Source organism: Sciurus vulgaris (genome assembly GCF_902686455.1).
Source record: "Sciurus vulgaris genome assembly, chromosome: 7".
In the NCBI taxonomy this organism is placed as follows: Eukaryota; Metazoa; Chordata; class Mammalia; order Rodentia; family Sciuridae; genus Sciurus; species Sciurus vulgaris.
Genome location: NC_136467.1, coordinates 158,107,157 through 158,126,027, shown reverse-complemented (window position 1 = coordinate 158,126,027; position 18,871 = coordinate 158,107,157). Strand labels below are relative to the sequence as shown.

General features: G+C 34.7%; 1 protein-coding gene across 5 annotated transcripts in view; it reads right to left on the bottom strand.

Annotated features, from left to right (window-relative positions):
• LOC306666094 (uncharacterized protein) overlaps positions 1-15,601 on the bottom strand; it is a 64,375-nt gene extending 48,774 nt beyond the window's left edge. For 2 of the 5 annotated variants that reach the window (XM_079147929.1, XM_079147930.1), the window contains exon 1: positions 15,313-15,601. Coding sequence is in view for 1 of the 5 variants with exons in the window: in XM_079147931.1 (XP_079004057.1) it covers positions 15,313-15,391 (79 nt within the window). In the remaining 4 variants the exon portion in view is untranslated. The remainder of the gene's footprint in view (positions 1-15,312) is intronic. The other 3 variants (XM_079147931.1, XM_079147933.1, XM_079147934.1) reach the window with 3 other exon arrangements.
• Between the last annotated feature and the right edge of the window lie 3,270 nt (positions 15,602-18,871).

The window sequence follows — 18,871 nt, the reverse complement described above, 5'->3', positions numbered from 1 at the left end:
CTCCAAGTCCTGGAACCAGTAGAGGACTAGGGGCAGCTTTCCTTGGAAGCACTGCGTTATCAAGTAACTCCAAGACTTCAGGCTACTGAAGGAGGGAAGGTGATACACTGGAAATCTACTCAATTGACCATAGCCAGATTGTGGAACCAACCTAGATGCCCTTTAGTTGATGAATGGATAAAGAAACTGTGGCATATATATACAATGGAATATTACTCCGCCATGAAGAATGATAAAATTATGTCATTTGCAGGCAAATGGATGAAAATGGAGGATATCATGCTAAGTGAGATAAGCCAATCTCAAAAAACTAAAGGACGAATGATCTTGCTGATAAGCGGATGAGGACATATAAGGGGGGTAGGAGGGGTTAGCGTTAGGGTTAGGGTTAGGGATAAGGAGGGTGGTAAGGATGGATGAAGGAAGGACTGTATAGAGGGAAAAGAGGGGTGGGAGTGGTGGGGGGAAGGGAAAAAAATAACAGAATGAATCAAACAACACTGCCCTATGTAAATTTATCATTTTTAATTAAAATTTAAAAAAAAAAACTGCATGGAGGAGAAAGTCTATTATCAGTCCCTTGCTCTTTTCCTATACTTCAATAAAAATACTACATTCAAAAAGAACTACATTGAAATTTTATCTCTCTTCACTCACAATAGCAATTACCAAGAATAATGTGAATAATGTGAGGGATCCACATATCAGGGGGAAGCAAAGTATAGGAGTTTCTTGGAGTAGATAAAGGAGAATGAAGGGAAAGGAGGGGATAGGAATAGGAATGACCGTAGAATGAATCAGACATGACTTTTCTATGTTTCTATGTGAACACACAGAAGAATAGGAAGTTGTAGTGCACCCAGTTGTTCCACTCCTCTGTATATATCTAAAGATCTAAAGTCAGCATACTATAAAGACACAGGCACTTCAGTGTTTAAAGCAACACAATTCACAATAACCAAATTCCAAAACCAGCCCACAGACCCATCAACAGACTAATGGATAAAGAAAATATGGTGTGTATAAACAATGGAGTTTTACTTAGTCATACAGAAGAATAAAATGATGGAAAATTGATGAAACTGAAGAATACAATTGTATGTGAAATAAACCAGACTCAGAAAGTCAAGTGTCAAATGTTTCCCCTCCTATGTGAATGCTTGACCAAATAATGGAAAAAGGGGAAATCCATTGAAAATAGAAGAGACATCTGTGGAGTAAAGGAACGGGTTATAGGGAAGGGAAGGGGGACAAAGAGAGGATAAATAGTGGAATGAAACAAACAAAACTCTCTCATGTACATAAATGAAAAAAGCACAGTGAATTTCAATTTTATGTATATCTATAATGCACTAATTAAAACCTCTAAAAATAGAAGACAAACCAATAAAAGACAAATTCATTGTCTGCTCTTTTGCTCTTGCTTTTTTTATACCTCTATTCTTCTCCTGTCCCTCATAAACAACACATCCTATGTTGCCTCTGCATCAGCCCTATTCAGCTTTTGAAATTGCAAACCTTTTACTACCCTCTGATCTCCTTTCCAATGTAGATTCATACCAGACCCTACCACTAATGCTATAGCAACAGTTAATACAGAGAAATTCATAAATATTACCTATTATTTGAGTTTATGACAGACATAATTTATGAGTACCTGCTGCTTTTACTGAAATTGCTGATCTCACCATTTTTGTTTACTGTGTCAACCAACATTGTAGATGTCACAATAGGAACTAAGTACTTAATTTAATCCCATATGTTATATATAAGGTTTTTTGCTTTTATTTGACTCCCCTAATCTGTGAGTCACTGTAAACCTACAAGATCACTAAAAGCTTGCAGAGTAGAAGCCCTACTGCTTCAAATCCATTCAAATAGATGGGTAGATACATAAACAATATTAAGAAGCAAGGGAAAACTTCCACAACAAAACAGAATGATTCACAGTAGACTCCATTGACATTGCAGTGCAGGAAATGTCAGGGATGAAATATAGAAAGTTAATAGATAAGATGATCTAAGAGGTAAAAGATGATGTAAAGAGTGGAATCAGAGAGAAAATACAAGAAGTGAAAGATCACTTTGAAAAGGACATAGGGATTTTGGAAGTAGAATCAACTGGAAATACTTGAAATGGAGAATCAAAATACCAAGTTAAAAATTCAAACAGAGAATCAACATGTATCCCATTTGTTTACAATTAAAATAAATTTTTAAAAAATCAATGGAAAGCATTACTAATAGACTAGATCATTTGGAAGATATATTTCAGGCAACGAACACAATGACATAATTTATTTTTAAATATTGTGTTTAGATCTTGATAGACCTTTATTTTATTCACTTATATGTGGTGCTGAGAATTGAATCCAGTGCCATACACTTTCTAAGCAAGTGCTCTACCACAACCCCAGCCCCATGATCTTGAAAATAAACTTGATCATGGAGAAAAAATGTTAAGAGACCATGAACAGAATTTTCAAGAATTATGAGATAATAGTAAAAGTTAAAATCTAGGCATTATAGAGGCTCAGAGGTACAAATTAAAGAAATGCACAATATTTTCAATAAAATAATAACAGGAAAATTCAGAAATTTTAAAAATAAAATGAAAAATCAAATACAGGAGGCATACAGCACTCCAAATATACAAAATTACACCAAACCCATTTTGAGGCACATTTCTGCCTAACCTACAGAAAAAGGACAGAATTTTTAAAGTAGCTGGAGAAAACTGGTCACATTTAGAAGTAGACCAATCTGGATTTCAGGTGATTTTTCAACCCAGGCCATAAGAACTAGGAGGACTTGAAATAATTTCAACAAAGTTCCAAAAGAAAATGTATGCTATCCAAGAATACTATTCCCTGGAAAAATAAACTTCATATTTGAGGATGAAATAAAAACCTTTTATAACTTTTGATAAACACAAGTTAAAAGAATTTACAATGAAAAAGTTGGCACTACAAAATGTATTAAATGAAATATTTCATGAGGAAGAACATCACGTTCTAGTGCTACTAAGACACAGTTTGCATCAAAGTATTTAATGTTTCTCCCTATATCCCCCACAGAAGAGCTCTCACATATTTTAGGGAAAAAAACATTCAAGGTGATGTCAAAACCTATTCCACTCAGACCAAGTGCAGAGTTGGTGCAGCAAAACAAGATTGGAAATGACAAAGATATTTGCTGTTTGGTCTTTGTTTATATTAAACTTAAAGTAAACAAACTTCTGCCAGGTCTTAGTAATTTGGTTTCGGCCAACTGCCCCACCCATGTTGTTCTCTCTCTCTCTCTCTCTCTCTCTCTCTCTCTCTCTCTCTCTCTCTCTCTCTCTCTCTCTCTCTCTCTCTCTGTTGCTTTTCATATGACATTAAAAGAAAAAACTTACAATCTTGTTTCCAGGTTAATAAACTTGAGGCAGAAAGAACTCTATTTGTATTATCTGAGCACTGAACACATCATTGGCTATATTCTTTCAAATTTATATTTACAACATAAAGACAGGCAAATTTGTGCAATTGGGGTAACACCACATCATTAACCTATATTTGCCTTGTAGAAGGCAACAAAAAACCTGTTACCTATATCATGTTTACATTGCTAAGAAAAGCAGTTTTACCTCAGTACTACAGTTAGCTGATTATGTGGGCATCTCTGCCCTGTTTATGAACTTTCCCAGAGCTGGCACGGACCCTCACCTTTTTGTGCACATCACTGTCAAGTATGGCTCCAGCCACAGAAGAGGCCATAATTGAACTGTTACTATGTGCCACATGATCAAGTATAAATGGGGGATGAAAAAAAAAAAAAAAAAGAACCAATGAACTATAACTGAGGTCCTTGGAAATTTTTAAGAAAATATTTTTACTCCTGTCAATTTATTACCATACTTTTAAAGAGTGTTAGTAAGGGGGAAGATGGAGTTATTCAAAGTACTCCTATGTTTTATTACCTCTTTCAGTAGAAATCTACCTACATACTTGTGATTCAGATATGTCATCACAAAGTTACCTTTTCTTGGGTAGAGTTATTAAGTTTTAATAATTCCAAAGCAAATTTAGTTGGATCAACCAGTCAAAAAGCCAGATTTAGAAGGGGCTATCTCTGGTAATTAAAAAGGGGGTAACACAAACAAGATAGAGAAAAGGTTGAGGATATAGCTCAGTTGGTAGAGTACATGCCTTGCAAGCACAAGGCCCTGGGTTCAATCCCCAGCACCACAAATAAATAAATGAATAAATAAAATAAAAATAAAAATGAATAAAAAGAGGGTAGTGAGTGAGCATGATGTCACATGTCTATAATCCCAGTGACTCAAGTATCTGAGGCAGGAGGACTACAAATTTGAGGCCAGCCTCAACATCTCAGCAAAAACATCCCTCAAAATTAAAAAGAAATAGAACTGTATGTAGTTTATCAGTAAACTGATATTGGTTTCAATTCCCATTACAAAAATAATGAGAGAACGGCAAATGCTATGTTTTTAAATCACATGAATATCAAACTAATGATCTAATTGAAGATAAAACATTAATTCTCAAACCTTTATTTAAAAGATTACATGTCATTATATCTCAATGAACTCTCCCAGATACCCAAAAACAAATTAAGAAATACAACCATCCTAAGAATGATATGGATTCTTGTTCTGAATTATATTTATTAAATTGCAGTAATTAACTGAAATGCTCTTACCCTTCAAAACGAGAGCCCAGGTCATCAAAACTCTACAATTCATTGGCAATGAGATTCAAGGAATTAAATTTGAGGGTAGACTCAAAGATTTAGGGAATTAAACTTATAGTGTCTGAAGCAATATTATTCAAATTTAAGTTTGAAGAGCTAGTCTTTTTTTGGAAGGGAGTTGCTGGGGATTGAATCCAGGGCTTTGTGCTTGCGAGGCAGGCACTCTACCAACTGAGCTATACCCCCAGCCCCTGAAGTGCTAGTCTTACATTTAAGCAAAACCCATCTAGCTCAAGCCCTTTAGACCCCTTTAGTGATGCTTTACTTCATAAGTCTCAAACATGGTTTGTTTTGAAACAATGACCCACATGAGGAAACACCTAATTTTTTAAAAATGATGTTGGTTCTATGAGCATTCGGCTACTCAGCTGGTATAGGTACATTAAATTCTTCACCAGTTTTTCTTTATTTGTTTTCCATGTCACAGGTCCTGGGATGCAAGATAGGTCCTTTTCTACACCAGGATCTTCTGCACCCCAACACCATGGAAGATGGGGCCTGAGGAAAGTGTACAGAAACCTCTGCTATGGTCAAGATTCTTGACTTAAGAATTTACAAATGTAGGGAATTTCCAAGAATATGGGGAACAAAATACAGTACACTTTAACTGTATAATTATAGATGTAACTTAAGTCAATGTGGGTAAGGGGTAAGAACCATAATGAATGCCAAATGCGGTTAAGGTAAAAGAAGCAGCAAACAGTCATTTCTAGTTCACTTTTAAAGTAAAGGCCCTAAGGGATGAGAGGAAGGTATATTTGCAAAATGGTTATGAAAATAGAATTTATATCTGTGTCTACTTTTAGTTGTAAAACAAATGTTTGCTCATTATTGTATATTTGATAATTATGTCAAAAGCTTAATAAAAGTGTAGTTTTGAAAACTTTTATTTAATTAGGAAGTCAGTGAACTAGAAAGTCACCATAAGTAAGCTATATGTTTTCATAAAAGTGTTCTGTATTTTCTTTGATTATTTAAAAATTCATGATTAAGTAGGTTTAAGCCCAGGGATGCACAATTGATTCAATATACATAAATAAATAAATGTAATTCATCAAATAAATAGACTTGAAGACAAGAATCACAGATTATCTCTATAAATGGAAAAAATACAGTATCCATTCATCTTAAAAACACTAGAGGCCTGGGGATATAGATCACAAGGCCCTGGGTTCAATCTCCAGCAATGCAAAATAAAAAAGAAAAAGAAACATCAGGGATAGAAGGAAAATACCTCAACATTGTAAAAGTTAGACACATCAAAACCAAGGCAAACATTCTAAATAGAGAAATATGAAAGCATTTCCTATAACAATTTGAACAAGAGAGGTATGCCCTCTTTTACCACTTCTACTCAACATAGTCCTTGAAACTCTAGCCAGAGAAATTAGACAAAGAAAGAAATTAAAGTGATAGAAGTAGGAAAATAAGAGATCAAACTCTATTTGCTGATGACATGATCCTATATTTAGAAGACCTAAAAACTCTATATCCAAAGGAGTTAAGATCAGTATACTGCCCCAGAAGCTTGGGAGGCAGAGGCAGGAGGATCAGGAGTTCAAAGACAGCCTCAACAATTTACAAGGCCCAAGCAATTCTGCAAGACCTTGTCTCTAAATGAAATATAAAAAAGGTAGGTGAGGATGACTCAGTAGTTAAGTATCCCTGGGTTCATTCCCTTATAAGAAAAGAAAAACATCAGCCTACTACAGTAATGTGGATACATCAATATTTATAGCAGCTCAATTCACAATAGCTAAGCTATGGAACCAATCAAAGAGCCCTTCAACAGATGAATGGATAAAGAAAATGTGGTATAGATACACAATGAAATATTGCTCATAATAAAAAAAAAAAATGACTTTCTGACATTTGCCAGTAAATGGATGGGTCCTAGCATGGACTATCATGCTAAGTAAAATAAGCCAAACCCCAAAATACAAAGGTTGAATGTTCTCTCTGATACATGGATGCTAAAACACAAGGAAGTAGTGGGGAAGAATAGGAGTTAAGTAGATTAGACAAAGGGAAATGAAGGAAATGGGTACAGGAATAGAAAAGAATGTGGAATAAATGACACAACTTTCCTTATATATGTAAATACAACACAATGAATCTCATCATGTATGATCACAAGACTGAGATCCCAATTAGAATTTGATATACTCCATGTTTCAATAAATATGTCACAATATCCTTATTGTTATGTATATTTAAAAAGAACAAATTTGAAAAAGACAAACATCTGCCACAAAACTTCTAGAACTCATAAATGAATTCAGCAAAATGCTATGAATCAATTATGCTATTATATATCACTGATGAATCAACTTTGAAGAGAAATTAGGAAATCTATCTCATTCACAATAATCTCAAAAATATACCTGGGAATAATCTAACAAAAGAGGTGAAACTTCAATTAAAACTACAGAACTCTATAGAAAAAATTGAAGAACTTAGAAGATGGAAAGATCTCCTATGTACTTGGATGGGCAGAATTAATATTCACCAAATGGCCACACTTCCAAAAGCTTCCAAAAGATTTAATGCAATTCCTCTTAAAATTCAAATGGTGTGGCTGGGGTTGTAACTCAGTGGTAGAGCACCTGCATAGAATGTGTGAGGTGCTGGGTTTGATTCTCAGTAGCACATAAAAATAAATGAATAAAATAAAGTTCAATCAACATCTAAAAAGAGTCTAGTGCCATTCTTCATAGAAATAGAAAAAAAAACTGTCATGAAATTTATTTGGGAAAATAACAAGCCCTAAAGAGTAAAAGCAAACCTTAGCCAAAAAAAAAAAAAGTGAAGCAAGAGCCATCACAATACCACATGTTAAATTATACTATATAGTTATAGTATAAACATCATGGTGTTGGCACCAAAACAGGGAAGAACACCAATGGAGTAGAATAGAAAGAACAGACACAAAACCACATAAGTAGAATAATCTCATACTGGACAAAGGCACCAAAAATATACATTGGAGAAAAGATATTATCTTCAAAAACTGGTGCTGGAAAATCTGGAAATCCATGTGTAGTGAAATAAAATTTAACCCTTCTCTTTCACCCTGCAAATAACTGAACACAACATGGATGATAAACCTAGGTATTAGACCAGAGACCCTGCTCATACTAGAAGAAAATGAAGTCCCCACATGCCATCAAGTTGGCTTAGTAACCAACTTCTTCAACAAGACTCCTGAAGTACAATAATTAAAATAAAAATACAATAAATGGGATGACATCAAACTAAAAAGCTTCTTCACACAGAAACAAACAGCATGAAGCGAGAGCCTATAAAATGAGAGAAAATCTTTACCATCTGAACCTCAGAAGAGGCACTAATTTCCTGAGTGTGCAAAGAACTTAAAAAGCTTAACAACACAAAATCAAGTAATCAATAATGGGCAAAGAAACTAAACAGCACTTCTCAAAGAAGAATATGAATGGTCAACAAATATATAAGAAATGTTCAACATCTCTTGCAATTAGAGAAATGCACATTAAAACTGCAGTGAGATTTCACTTCACTCCTGTCAGAATGGCAATTATCAAGAATACAAGTAACAATAAATATTGATGAGAATGTGGGGGAAAAGGTACATTCACACATGTATTCTGGTGGGATTGTCAATTGATGCAACCACTCTGGAAAAGTAGTATGTAGATCTTCAAAAGAATTCAGAATGGCACCAACCATTCAATGTAGTTATCCATTTCTTGGTATATATCCAAAGGAATTAAAATTAGCACACTTGTGACACAGTCACATTGATGTTAATTGCAGTGCACCTGACAATAGCTAAGCTATGGAACCAACCAGGGTGGCCTTCAAAAGATGAATGAATAAATACAATGTGATATAACACATACACACACACACACACACACACACATACACACACACACACACAATGGGGTATTACTCAGCCATAAATTAGAATGGCTTTATGACATTTGTCAGTAAATTGATGGATCTGGAGAGTATCATGCTAAGTAAAGACAGTTAGTGTGCACAATCCAAAGAATAATGTCCTTTCCAACATGTGGAAGCTAACCCACAATAAGGGGTAAAACAGATGTTCAGTAGACAATAAAGAGTGGAGGGAAGGAAGGGTTAAAAGCAAAGCAAAGATGGTGGAATAAATCTGACATAATTTTCCTGTGTACATATATGAAAATTTCACAATGAACCTCATTATCATGTACATCCACAAGAATGGGGTACTAATTAGACTAAGATACATTCCTTGCTTGTATAATTATATCAAAATGGATTCTACTGTCCTGTATAACTAAAACATCTAAATTTTAAAATTAAAAAAGATACACTCCATGTTTGTATTAATGTCAAAACAGACTCTACTTTCATGAATAGTTAGAAAGAACACAATAAATTTTTTTAAACTTTAATTTGATTTTGTGCAAAGGGTGGCAGAGTGAAGTTGAGAGTAGTAGAAGGAAAAATTAAAGCACATCTGACATATCTTATGATTGCTGGTGACTTTAAAGTCCAATGTCAGCTTTGTGAAATTTCATACCTTCTAGCTCTTTCCAGAAAGAAATATTACACATACTGAAACAAACCATGTATCTTGCTCCATACTACATAATGGGACATGTAAAGATGGACTTCAACCTTTAAGAACAATAGTAATAACAGATTCACAGTTCAGTTTACTTCAAATCCATTATTCAGTTTTTCTTTTAATTCTCTGCAAGACCTTATGTAGTGGACTGCCTGAAGATGTACATTCAAGAGAACAGGCATTTGCTTTCTTTGACTGTCAGAGGCCAATTTGAGAGCAGTGAGGCACCAGAGCCAGAGAGCTGACTACAAGTGTTCAAGTCAATTTAAGAAAACCACTATGGTGGTGACCAGGGTCTTGGGCTGGAGATATACTGGTCAATTGATACAAAGTTTCAGCTAGATGAAAAGGAGTTCAGCTGATTTCTTGTTTAACATGGTAACTATATTTAATAATAATATTATATATTTTAAAAATTATTGAGTGTAGATTCTAAGTTTCTCAAATTTCTTGTTTTTCTATTTGTATGTCTTCTACCTGCAGTGTTGAAAAGAAAATATTTTGGAGACAAAAGTTCGTGAGATTTGAAAGCCAGTTATTTCATATGTAACCTTATATTCTGTGGTTACTTTTTCATTTTTAAGGTAACAATGTTGATGATAATAATAACTGCCCCTTAAATTGTTGTAAAAGATAAAATGACAATCATAGTGTCTGCCATATACAGAGGTACAACATAACATGAAATGCCATCCATTTATTATAAAGCTTGAAGGATACTGGATACTCATTAAATGTCTCTTTTAAAACTGTTTTAGTTGCTGATGGGCCTTTATTTTTATTAGTTTATTTATATGTGGTGCTAGGAATTCAAATCAGTACCTCACACATGCTTGGCCAGTTCTCTACCACTGATACACAACTGCATCCCTCAGTAAATGTTCATATCAGTGGTTTTTATGTGTCAGTGGGATAAAATGCAAGCTCAGTGGTTTTACCTTCTATAAAAAAAAAGGATAATTATATCCCACAGAATGTATCTTGATAAAGAAATTGTCGAAATACATGTAAACCAGTCTTTAAAACCTCAGAAAACACAAGATTGAGAAGTCTCTTCTGTTACAGTGACAAAGCAGACTTTAAGAACTGTGTGGAGTTTGAGAAAGGATAGGTGAGGGGCAATGTTGAGTCTTTACAGAGCACAGTCTAATTTATCTGAGCAGTTTTATGCTGCTTTTCATGAACAGATTAGATTATCTCTTCCTTATGTTGCAATTGCTACATGAGTCTACATGAGTTTCTTTTTTTTTTTTTTTTTTTGGGGTGCTGGGGATCGAACCCAGGGCCTTGTGCTTGCAAGGCAAGCACTCTACTGACTGAGCTATCTCCCCAGCCCCATGAGTTTTTAAAAATTTTTTGAAGTAAGAAAAAACTGCTCAGCTAATGCCATGGTTTCTATCATTTTCCCATGTGAGGATACATTGGCATTCCAGAGAACTTCCCTCCCAAAATACCCTTACCCTTAGTTTACAGTCTAGACCAAGGGTACCAGTAAAGGTTTGGGTAGATGATTATCCTCACAGATGTCTGCTACAGGCACTCCAACAGCTGTCCTGGCTTGGGAAATTTTGCTGGGATGGGTGAAGTGTCCAAATTAGTGCTCAAACTACAGCATCCAGCCCAGATTATGATAGATGTTCTAAGAATATTCCACTCTGAATCTCAGAAAAATTGAAAATGAAGGAAACTAGTGAAATTTACTTATCCTTGCTTCTACAAAATCTACTTTAGAATATGTTTATTACAGTGGCTGAAAGATGCAAAATTCTTATAGTGGTTCATTATTAACAAAAGGAAAATCTATGAGGTTACATTATAATTATAACTATATTATAAATCATGGAGAAACTTATTATATGTTCCTCTTGGGGGATTTCACTGAACTGTTTACTTGAGTTTATCTCCCAAAATTTCACAGGCAAAAGGAGTTTCTTTTACTGAAGAAAAAACAACTTCATAAAGTGCTTTATGCACATGCATATATTTTACCATTGTACAAGATAGGACAAGCTATGTAAAAATGTTGAAAATTGAATTAGGCCACAATTAATAGTGGGAAAAAAATCTGAGAAGAAAGGGAAGAGAGAAAAAAAAGAGGGCAGATGAGGGAAAAATTGAGAAGAGGTATTGCTTGTTTTAAGTTGTTCTCCAGAAACAAGCAATGTTTATTACTTGATGTCTCACTCTACTACTGATAATGGAGACAAGGACTAATTTTCTAGATTATTTTCCCTTCCTTTAACTAACTGCAAAATCTCTTGCATATCTTTCCAGTACACAATTTTAGAAAGTATGTTGAAGGCAGCATGGAAAGCCACAAATATGAAAGAGATGGACCTGTTCACAGTGACTCATAAGGGAAACAAAGACTGGTTTTAGTGAGGGGAGCAAGACTAGTGGAGGTGAAGGTAAAAGCAGGCATAGGAGTAGATGAAACATCATCAGGGAGGAAGAAAGCATCAAAGGCAGTCAGAAGAAAGTAAGCCACATCAACTCACAGGGAAGGAGGGAAGTGAGACTGGCAATGAGCACCCGACACAGTGCTTTACACTAAAAGTGAGAAAGGGCTTATGTGGGGAAAGGTGTTATTAGCAAAATAGACAGAGTTAAGGGAAATGAAATAGGCATTGTGCTTTTACCACACCATAGTGTCAAAACGTTTAACTCCAACATGAAAGTTTATGGATTTTCACACCATTTAAATATAAAAAGAGAACATTTTAAAATTTACTTCTAAATTGGACCACTATTCTTCTTCCCTTCCCCCTGCACAAAAGCACAAATAAAAATTAAAAACATTGGACAAAGGAACTAATTTTTCATGGAGCCACCAAAGAATGACTAAATTAAGATAGAGAATACAGGTAAAAGTTTAACACTTGGAAGAAGGCAATGGCATGGCACTGGGGTGTGGGGTTTTTCCTTCATTCATTTTTTTAGCATGAGGAAAGAAAAGGTTGGAGGGGTTGACAATATTTTTAGAGAAACCTTCAGTCTGGCTGGCTTGCAGAACTAGAAAATAAAGGTAGTGATAGCCACAGTTCATGGAAAGAGGGAATGGCAGAAAGAAGAAAATATAATAGTAGGAACCCTAAGTTTTGTGGACAACTTCTGCCTACATCTCTGGTTAACACCTAGATCAGATATTTGTGGCAGATTTAAACAACTTGCAATTAAGCTAGCAAAACAGTGATCTGGAGATTTATGGAAAAGGAGTTCCTGATAACTGAACCATTAACAACTTCAGAAGTGTAAAATGTTTGAGGTGAGTTCAACAGAACATGATAAAGTTATCTGTGCAAGTTTGGGGAATGTGTATAAAATATGATTGAAAAAATTGGAAACTACCTTAGAAAAACATAGTTAACACAGCCCAGCCAATACGGAGTTGCCTTTTGAGTTTGGACATTATTGATTCCAAACTGCCTTTCTGCTGTATGATTTCCTCTAGGAGTACTTACAGTTCAGCAAGAGGTGAGATATTCTCAGATGTAGAGAAAATTAGGGAGAATCAAGCAATATATCTGCAAGAGGGTTCTTATCCTGATACCATGGGATTTAAGTTGTGCATGGAGGCAAGAATAAAGATGTGATGGCACTAATGGATGGAGAAAGTGGCAGAGCACAGCAGGTTGTAGTAAAAAGCAATCTGGGCTTCTAGAAAGAAAAACATATTGAACAGAAAATGAACAAAGGGTACAGAGAGCAGTTATAACCATTTGGTCCCCCAAAACTTAAAATTTTGAATCAATGTGGCATAGTAAAAAAAAAAAATAATAATAATAATCATACCTGCAGGGATCCAGCCCTAGCAGGGTTGGGGGTCCTAGGTGGATGGGAGGCATCAGCGTGGTGGAGAAACAGCACATTGAGACACCAAGTGTTCTGAGGCTAAATCTATCTTTATTTTTTCTGCCAGCCTCTTTATAGATTTTTTTTAGTAATGATTATATCATTTTTGTTAAGTTTAAAACAAGAAAAACCTTCAAAAGTACAATCTATGCTTCTTCTCAAAGTACACATTCTCTCTGTATGACAGTCCAGACCAAACAATCTTATATCCCAGCTAGATTAAAACAACCTCATCTCCCAGCTGAACTGAGGGCACCATGATCTGGCAGTCTTCAACCTTCAGAACAAACACATCACTAGATTTCTGAGAAACCACTCCCACCATGAACTCCAGTGTTTAACAGTGAGAAACTTTTACTATTATTAAAGGGCAAATAAATCAAATTATAGTTAATATTTAGTCTATTCTAATATCATATAATGGCAGACTACAATCTTATTCTGATTCTCAAAGAATTAGACTAAACATAGGAAAAGCACAAATTATATTTATGACTAAGCTAAATGTTTTTATTATGTAAAGTATCTCTAGAATCAACTATTGAAACTAAGAAAGCAACAAAGGCTAAACACCCCATCCAAGCTCAGAGGAATGCCTCTTTATCCATCTATTATTACTAAGTAATCACAGGCTCCTTTAAACTCAAGCACAGCTACAATTGTTTATCTTCATATATTTTATCTATGTACAACTGCCAAATTTTTATTGTGCACTATTTTGTGTCCCAATACAGTAAAACCTTCCCAATGTTTTTTCCAATAAGTTTCTAATGATATATTGATTATTAATATGAAAAAGCAGCTACATGGAGACATGCCACGCCTATCGTCCCCAAGATGGAGGACGATCAACAAAACTGTGTCAAGTGTTGAGTCCTTTATTCCAACAGACTGTGTCAAGTGTGGATCCTCTACTCCAACAGACCATGTCAAGTGTCAGAGTGGAAGGAAGTAGACACAGCACATACCAAAGTTCCAGTTATTTAAGAGACTCTGTTTTAGTATGAAAATAATAATGTTAACTAAATAATTTTAAAAGCTTTAAGGGAGGTTATCTTTTAAAGGCTCATACTGTGTAATACCTAAATCAAATAAAAATAAAACTTTACAATGAATGGTGATTTGTCAGTATTCCTTAAGTTTGGATACAATTTTTCCACAAAGGTGTCATTATAAATTAAAGTTAAAAGGAGTATGAGATACTTTTTCTTTAATACTACATCAATTGTGTCATAGGAAGACAAAATATTTTGGAATTTCATCTGGCATTCAGATTATGCCCATAATTTGACATGTGGCAGAAAGTGAGTTGTCCTCAATGATCTCACAAGGTCTACACTTTCCCTCTTGAGCCCAGGTTTGCTCATTTGCAAAACACAATGATGATTCTGTTCACTGAATCTTTCAGTTGGTTCAGAGTGAAAAAGGCAGATGTAGAAATTGTTTCTCTTTAAAAATCACATTTATTTTTGTTAGTATCTATTTTCTTGTTTCTTTTGACGTTATACTTGTATACATTAAGGAAGAGCAAAAGTATGGTAAATTATGGGGCTCTTTCATTGATCACCACCCTTACTATGTAAAAATTCATACTGTGGGGTGGGTAAGAAAGAGAGATTTTACACAGAATGTATATTAGATTATTCAGCTAAGAAGAGACTTCTCTAGAAAGCATGTTAGTGCTCACATACTAACCAGTACAAGTATCCAGGTAAGACTTCACTGTCTTCTTATACCCATCAATGGGTAACTTTCTTTATATAATGTGAACATTTCAGGGAGCACACACATAGCATATTTGGGTACAAAGAAGCACTTATACCTTCTTTGACTCTGCTATGGGTAAGAGATTAAAAGGAAAAGCTGAAGAAAAAAAGGGAGTGATTTTATTGCTACTTACTGCTACTTATAGAGAAGCCATGCCTATTGCTTACTTATAAAACCATGATCTTAAACCTTCAGCTTTTCCTTTTAAAACACTAGAAAAATCAAAAGAAAAAGTACTTCATCAGGATGAAAATTTGGATCCTTGTCTTTGTACTAAATTTGTGCTCAGGAAGGAAATCTTGTGCCAAAGGAAGGTTCTTGTAAAGGAGGAAAAGCAAACTCACCATTTGAATCCTGAGACACAGCCAGGTGCCTGGGCTTCAGGATGAACTGGCACTGCATTCTAGGGGGAACCTCGTCCATGGGGAAGAACTGTAGGAGGTTGGAAGTGGTGGTACAGTACTTTTGATCTCTGTGTCAGAGTGCAGTATCTTGAAGAGTGCACATTTTTATTCCATAGGGATATTTGTGTCCTATAAAATGGAAAAAATCTATACATAGACTTTATGGTGGCTAGTACTGTGACTAAGTTTGTTGCAAACCAAAATGTACTGCCATTTATTATTTGGGTTTTACTGTAAGGAATCTGTTTGTGGCCTGAATTTCCACCATACATTCTTACAGTTGGTGACAACTACCTAATGCAAAGTCCTTCCCACATACTATTATGAGGACTAAGTGTAACTGAAGAAAAAACAATTCTTTAAAAATATCTTTTGTGGAATGAGTATTCACATCAGTTTGTGAGCTGCATTAATGTTGGCTCTGTTTTCTCAGTGAAGAGCATTCAAACATGTTCTAGCTTTTCTTATCTAGGAAAGAAATCAATGCAGATGTGCCTGGTTTATGAATTCATATAAAATTTAATTATACTTAAATACATTACTAAATTTTGCTAATAAGCCATATTCCAAAGTTTGATTTCCCTGAATTCTTAAGGGCTTAGTATAGGATTGTTAAGTGCAAATGTAAATGTAATCAAAATACTGACATATCTTAAATGTATCATAACACATCATATTAATCATATTTTTATAACAATAAAGAATCTCTCTGAAGAAATAATGTTCAAGTACTTTTCTTACTCTTCAGTCTTCTAAATGTCACTCCTATTACTAATAAGTGCTCATTTTGTTCTTTACATAACTTATAAGGAAAGCAATGAGACAACCTTCAATTTTCTCACCCCTCAGTCATCCTCAAATATTACATCTTTTCCACTAGAAAATGGTTTGAATATGCTTCTGCCTCAGAAAAAAGAAAAAAGGAAAAAAAAAAAAAAAAGCAAAGGCCGAAAGCAACCAGGAAGATCACACTATTCATATTAATGCTTTTCAAGTCCATTATCCAATCAAAGCTGGTTTGTTTGTTTGTTTGTTTGTTTGTTTTCACTAGAGGCATCAATCATTTCATCCTCAGGACGTGCAGCCACAAAATATGTCAAATGTTATTTATATAAAAATTCTAGGGGCTGGGGAGGTAGCTCAGTTGGTAGAGTGCCTGCCTCGCAAGCACAGGGCCCTGGGTTCAATCCCCAGCACCAAAAAAAAAAAAAAAAAAAAAAAAAGGGTTGCATTTGAAAGCCCAAATAACCTCCACTACACCACATGATATATTTTTCTTATTATTTTGGGATTTAGTGACACTTAGTCAAGAAAGCAGGATTTCTACTTGTGTGCCTGTTAAGTGTGTTTATACATACTACTATATAATATATCTTTTTATGATTTATGTATTTGTGTAGAGTGTCTTTTGCTTACCATCTGATATCTGTTATGGAATAAACCATGTCCAGGATTTGATAGGATAAAGTCTACTTCTGGAAACTTTCTGGTTATAGCTGTCTGCTCTCATTCAGGGCAGTGTCTTTCCTATTTTTTGGATCTGAGAAGAAATATTGGTAAGGAATTGTAGTCCTCTCCTGAAAGAAAAGCAGGCAATAGACTTGCCTGCAGCTATGTCTGTATATACGCAAACAAAACCTTTTCACATAGCTTACTGGTTATGAGATTTCCTACCTGGGACCTATGGAAATCCTGGTTCAGTTTATAACAAGGACATACATGATCCAGAAGTAATCTCAATGTTCATTTATGAATCAGCAATTGATACAGGTTTCCATGTCATTTTCTAAACATAGCTGAACATGGGTTATAAAGGCATGGAGCAGAGAACTATTTTATTGGGGACATAGAATAAAAGGAGGACAAGGAGAAACATGTTAGTTGCACCACCTTAAACCACTACAGAATTAGAATCTGGAATTCAGACAAGGAAGACTCAACCTTTAAATTCAAGCATGTGCATGACATGGGTGCCTACAGTGAAAAGGTCATTACAAGATTTGAAAGAAAATTAATGTGAGTGGCAAACAATGGATCAATAATTAGTATCTGCATGGTGTCTTCCAGGTGTTTTGTCCAGCTGTGGGCCACAGCACATACATATATTGGTAGCCTCCATAAAGCATATTATCCATCTTAATCCTTGAAAATTATTCCCATTGCACAGATGAGACAGGTTTCTGGACATTAAATGGTAACTCAGCAGCACACAGAGATCTACCCAGAGACAGAATTATATGAATTCCCTTCAAAGCTTCTCAAAGGCTGGTTAGTTTTTGATATGAGGATGTTGATCTGGAGAAATATTATTTTTCTTCCCCTTTTGAAGAGAGTGCCTAGAGAAGACATCACAGAGGCAACACAGATGTTTTCTTCTTCTTTCATATTAATGAACTCTCCAGAAACATCTACCAACCCAGATTCTTTATAAGGGTAAATGTTTGAAAACTGCTGGGTACAAAAAAAGCACACAATAGTCCCAGAGCCTGAGTAAAACTCAGGAAAAAAAATGAATCTAAAAGGCATATAATAAATTGAAAAATATGTAACTCTTTCTAAAAATAAATATTCTCTTGTTGCTATCTCCACAGCATGTCATTCAATAAATAATAAATCATGTGTGAATATTTCTAGAATGTGCCAAATCTTCTCCCATGTGATCTTGTATTAAACTCTAAAATCCAGACAGTAGAATGCATGATCCACTGTCAAAAACATAAAAAAAAAAACCTTAAAAAAAGAGAAGTGGATGTTTTTCTGAGTGTGTCATTCAACAATTTACTTACCGAATTATTTTGAGGAAATATATTCATTCTCCTATAGCCATGCAGAAGAGAGATTTCCCTTATTCATTTTTCCTATTAGAATTTTCAAAGATAAGCCCTACAATCCCATTTAAAATGATCTCCAAATATAAGACAGACAAGAAACCTATAATGTATACTCAAGAAAAGAAAAAAGGCAAATTAATTTTTTTAATAATTAAAAATAACACCATTATTCCCTGAAATCAAACTCTGTCTTTTATCTTTGAAACCAGAAACCACAAAAGAAAGACAGGTAAGGGCCTTGAACAATCAATTCATATAGGAGATATGTAAGTATTCGATAAGCATAAAAAATCAACATCTTTAGAAATTAGAGAAATATGAAATAAAATCTCATCATAGACAAAACTAAATAGTGTTGTCGAAGATATATAACTCAAAAACTCAAGAGGAGTTTAAGATATTATCTACTTGTGGAAACTTTTTTGCTATTGAAGATACATGATACTACCCACCACAGAAACATTGAAATTACAGCACATGTGAACATGATAACCAGTAAGAACACAAGAGAACTCATTCAAACACTTGAAACACAGGCAGATGGTTCAAGACAATGTACATCTGGGAAGAGAGAAATAGTATTTTCCTAGTGGGGAAAATGGTCACTAGGGGTCAGTCACATATTTGGCCATGGTATATTCAGTTTAAAATGGTATAAACCATTTTAA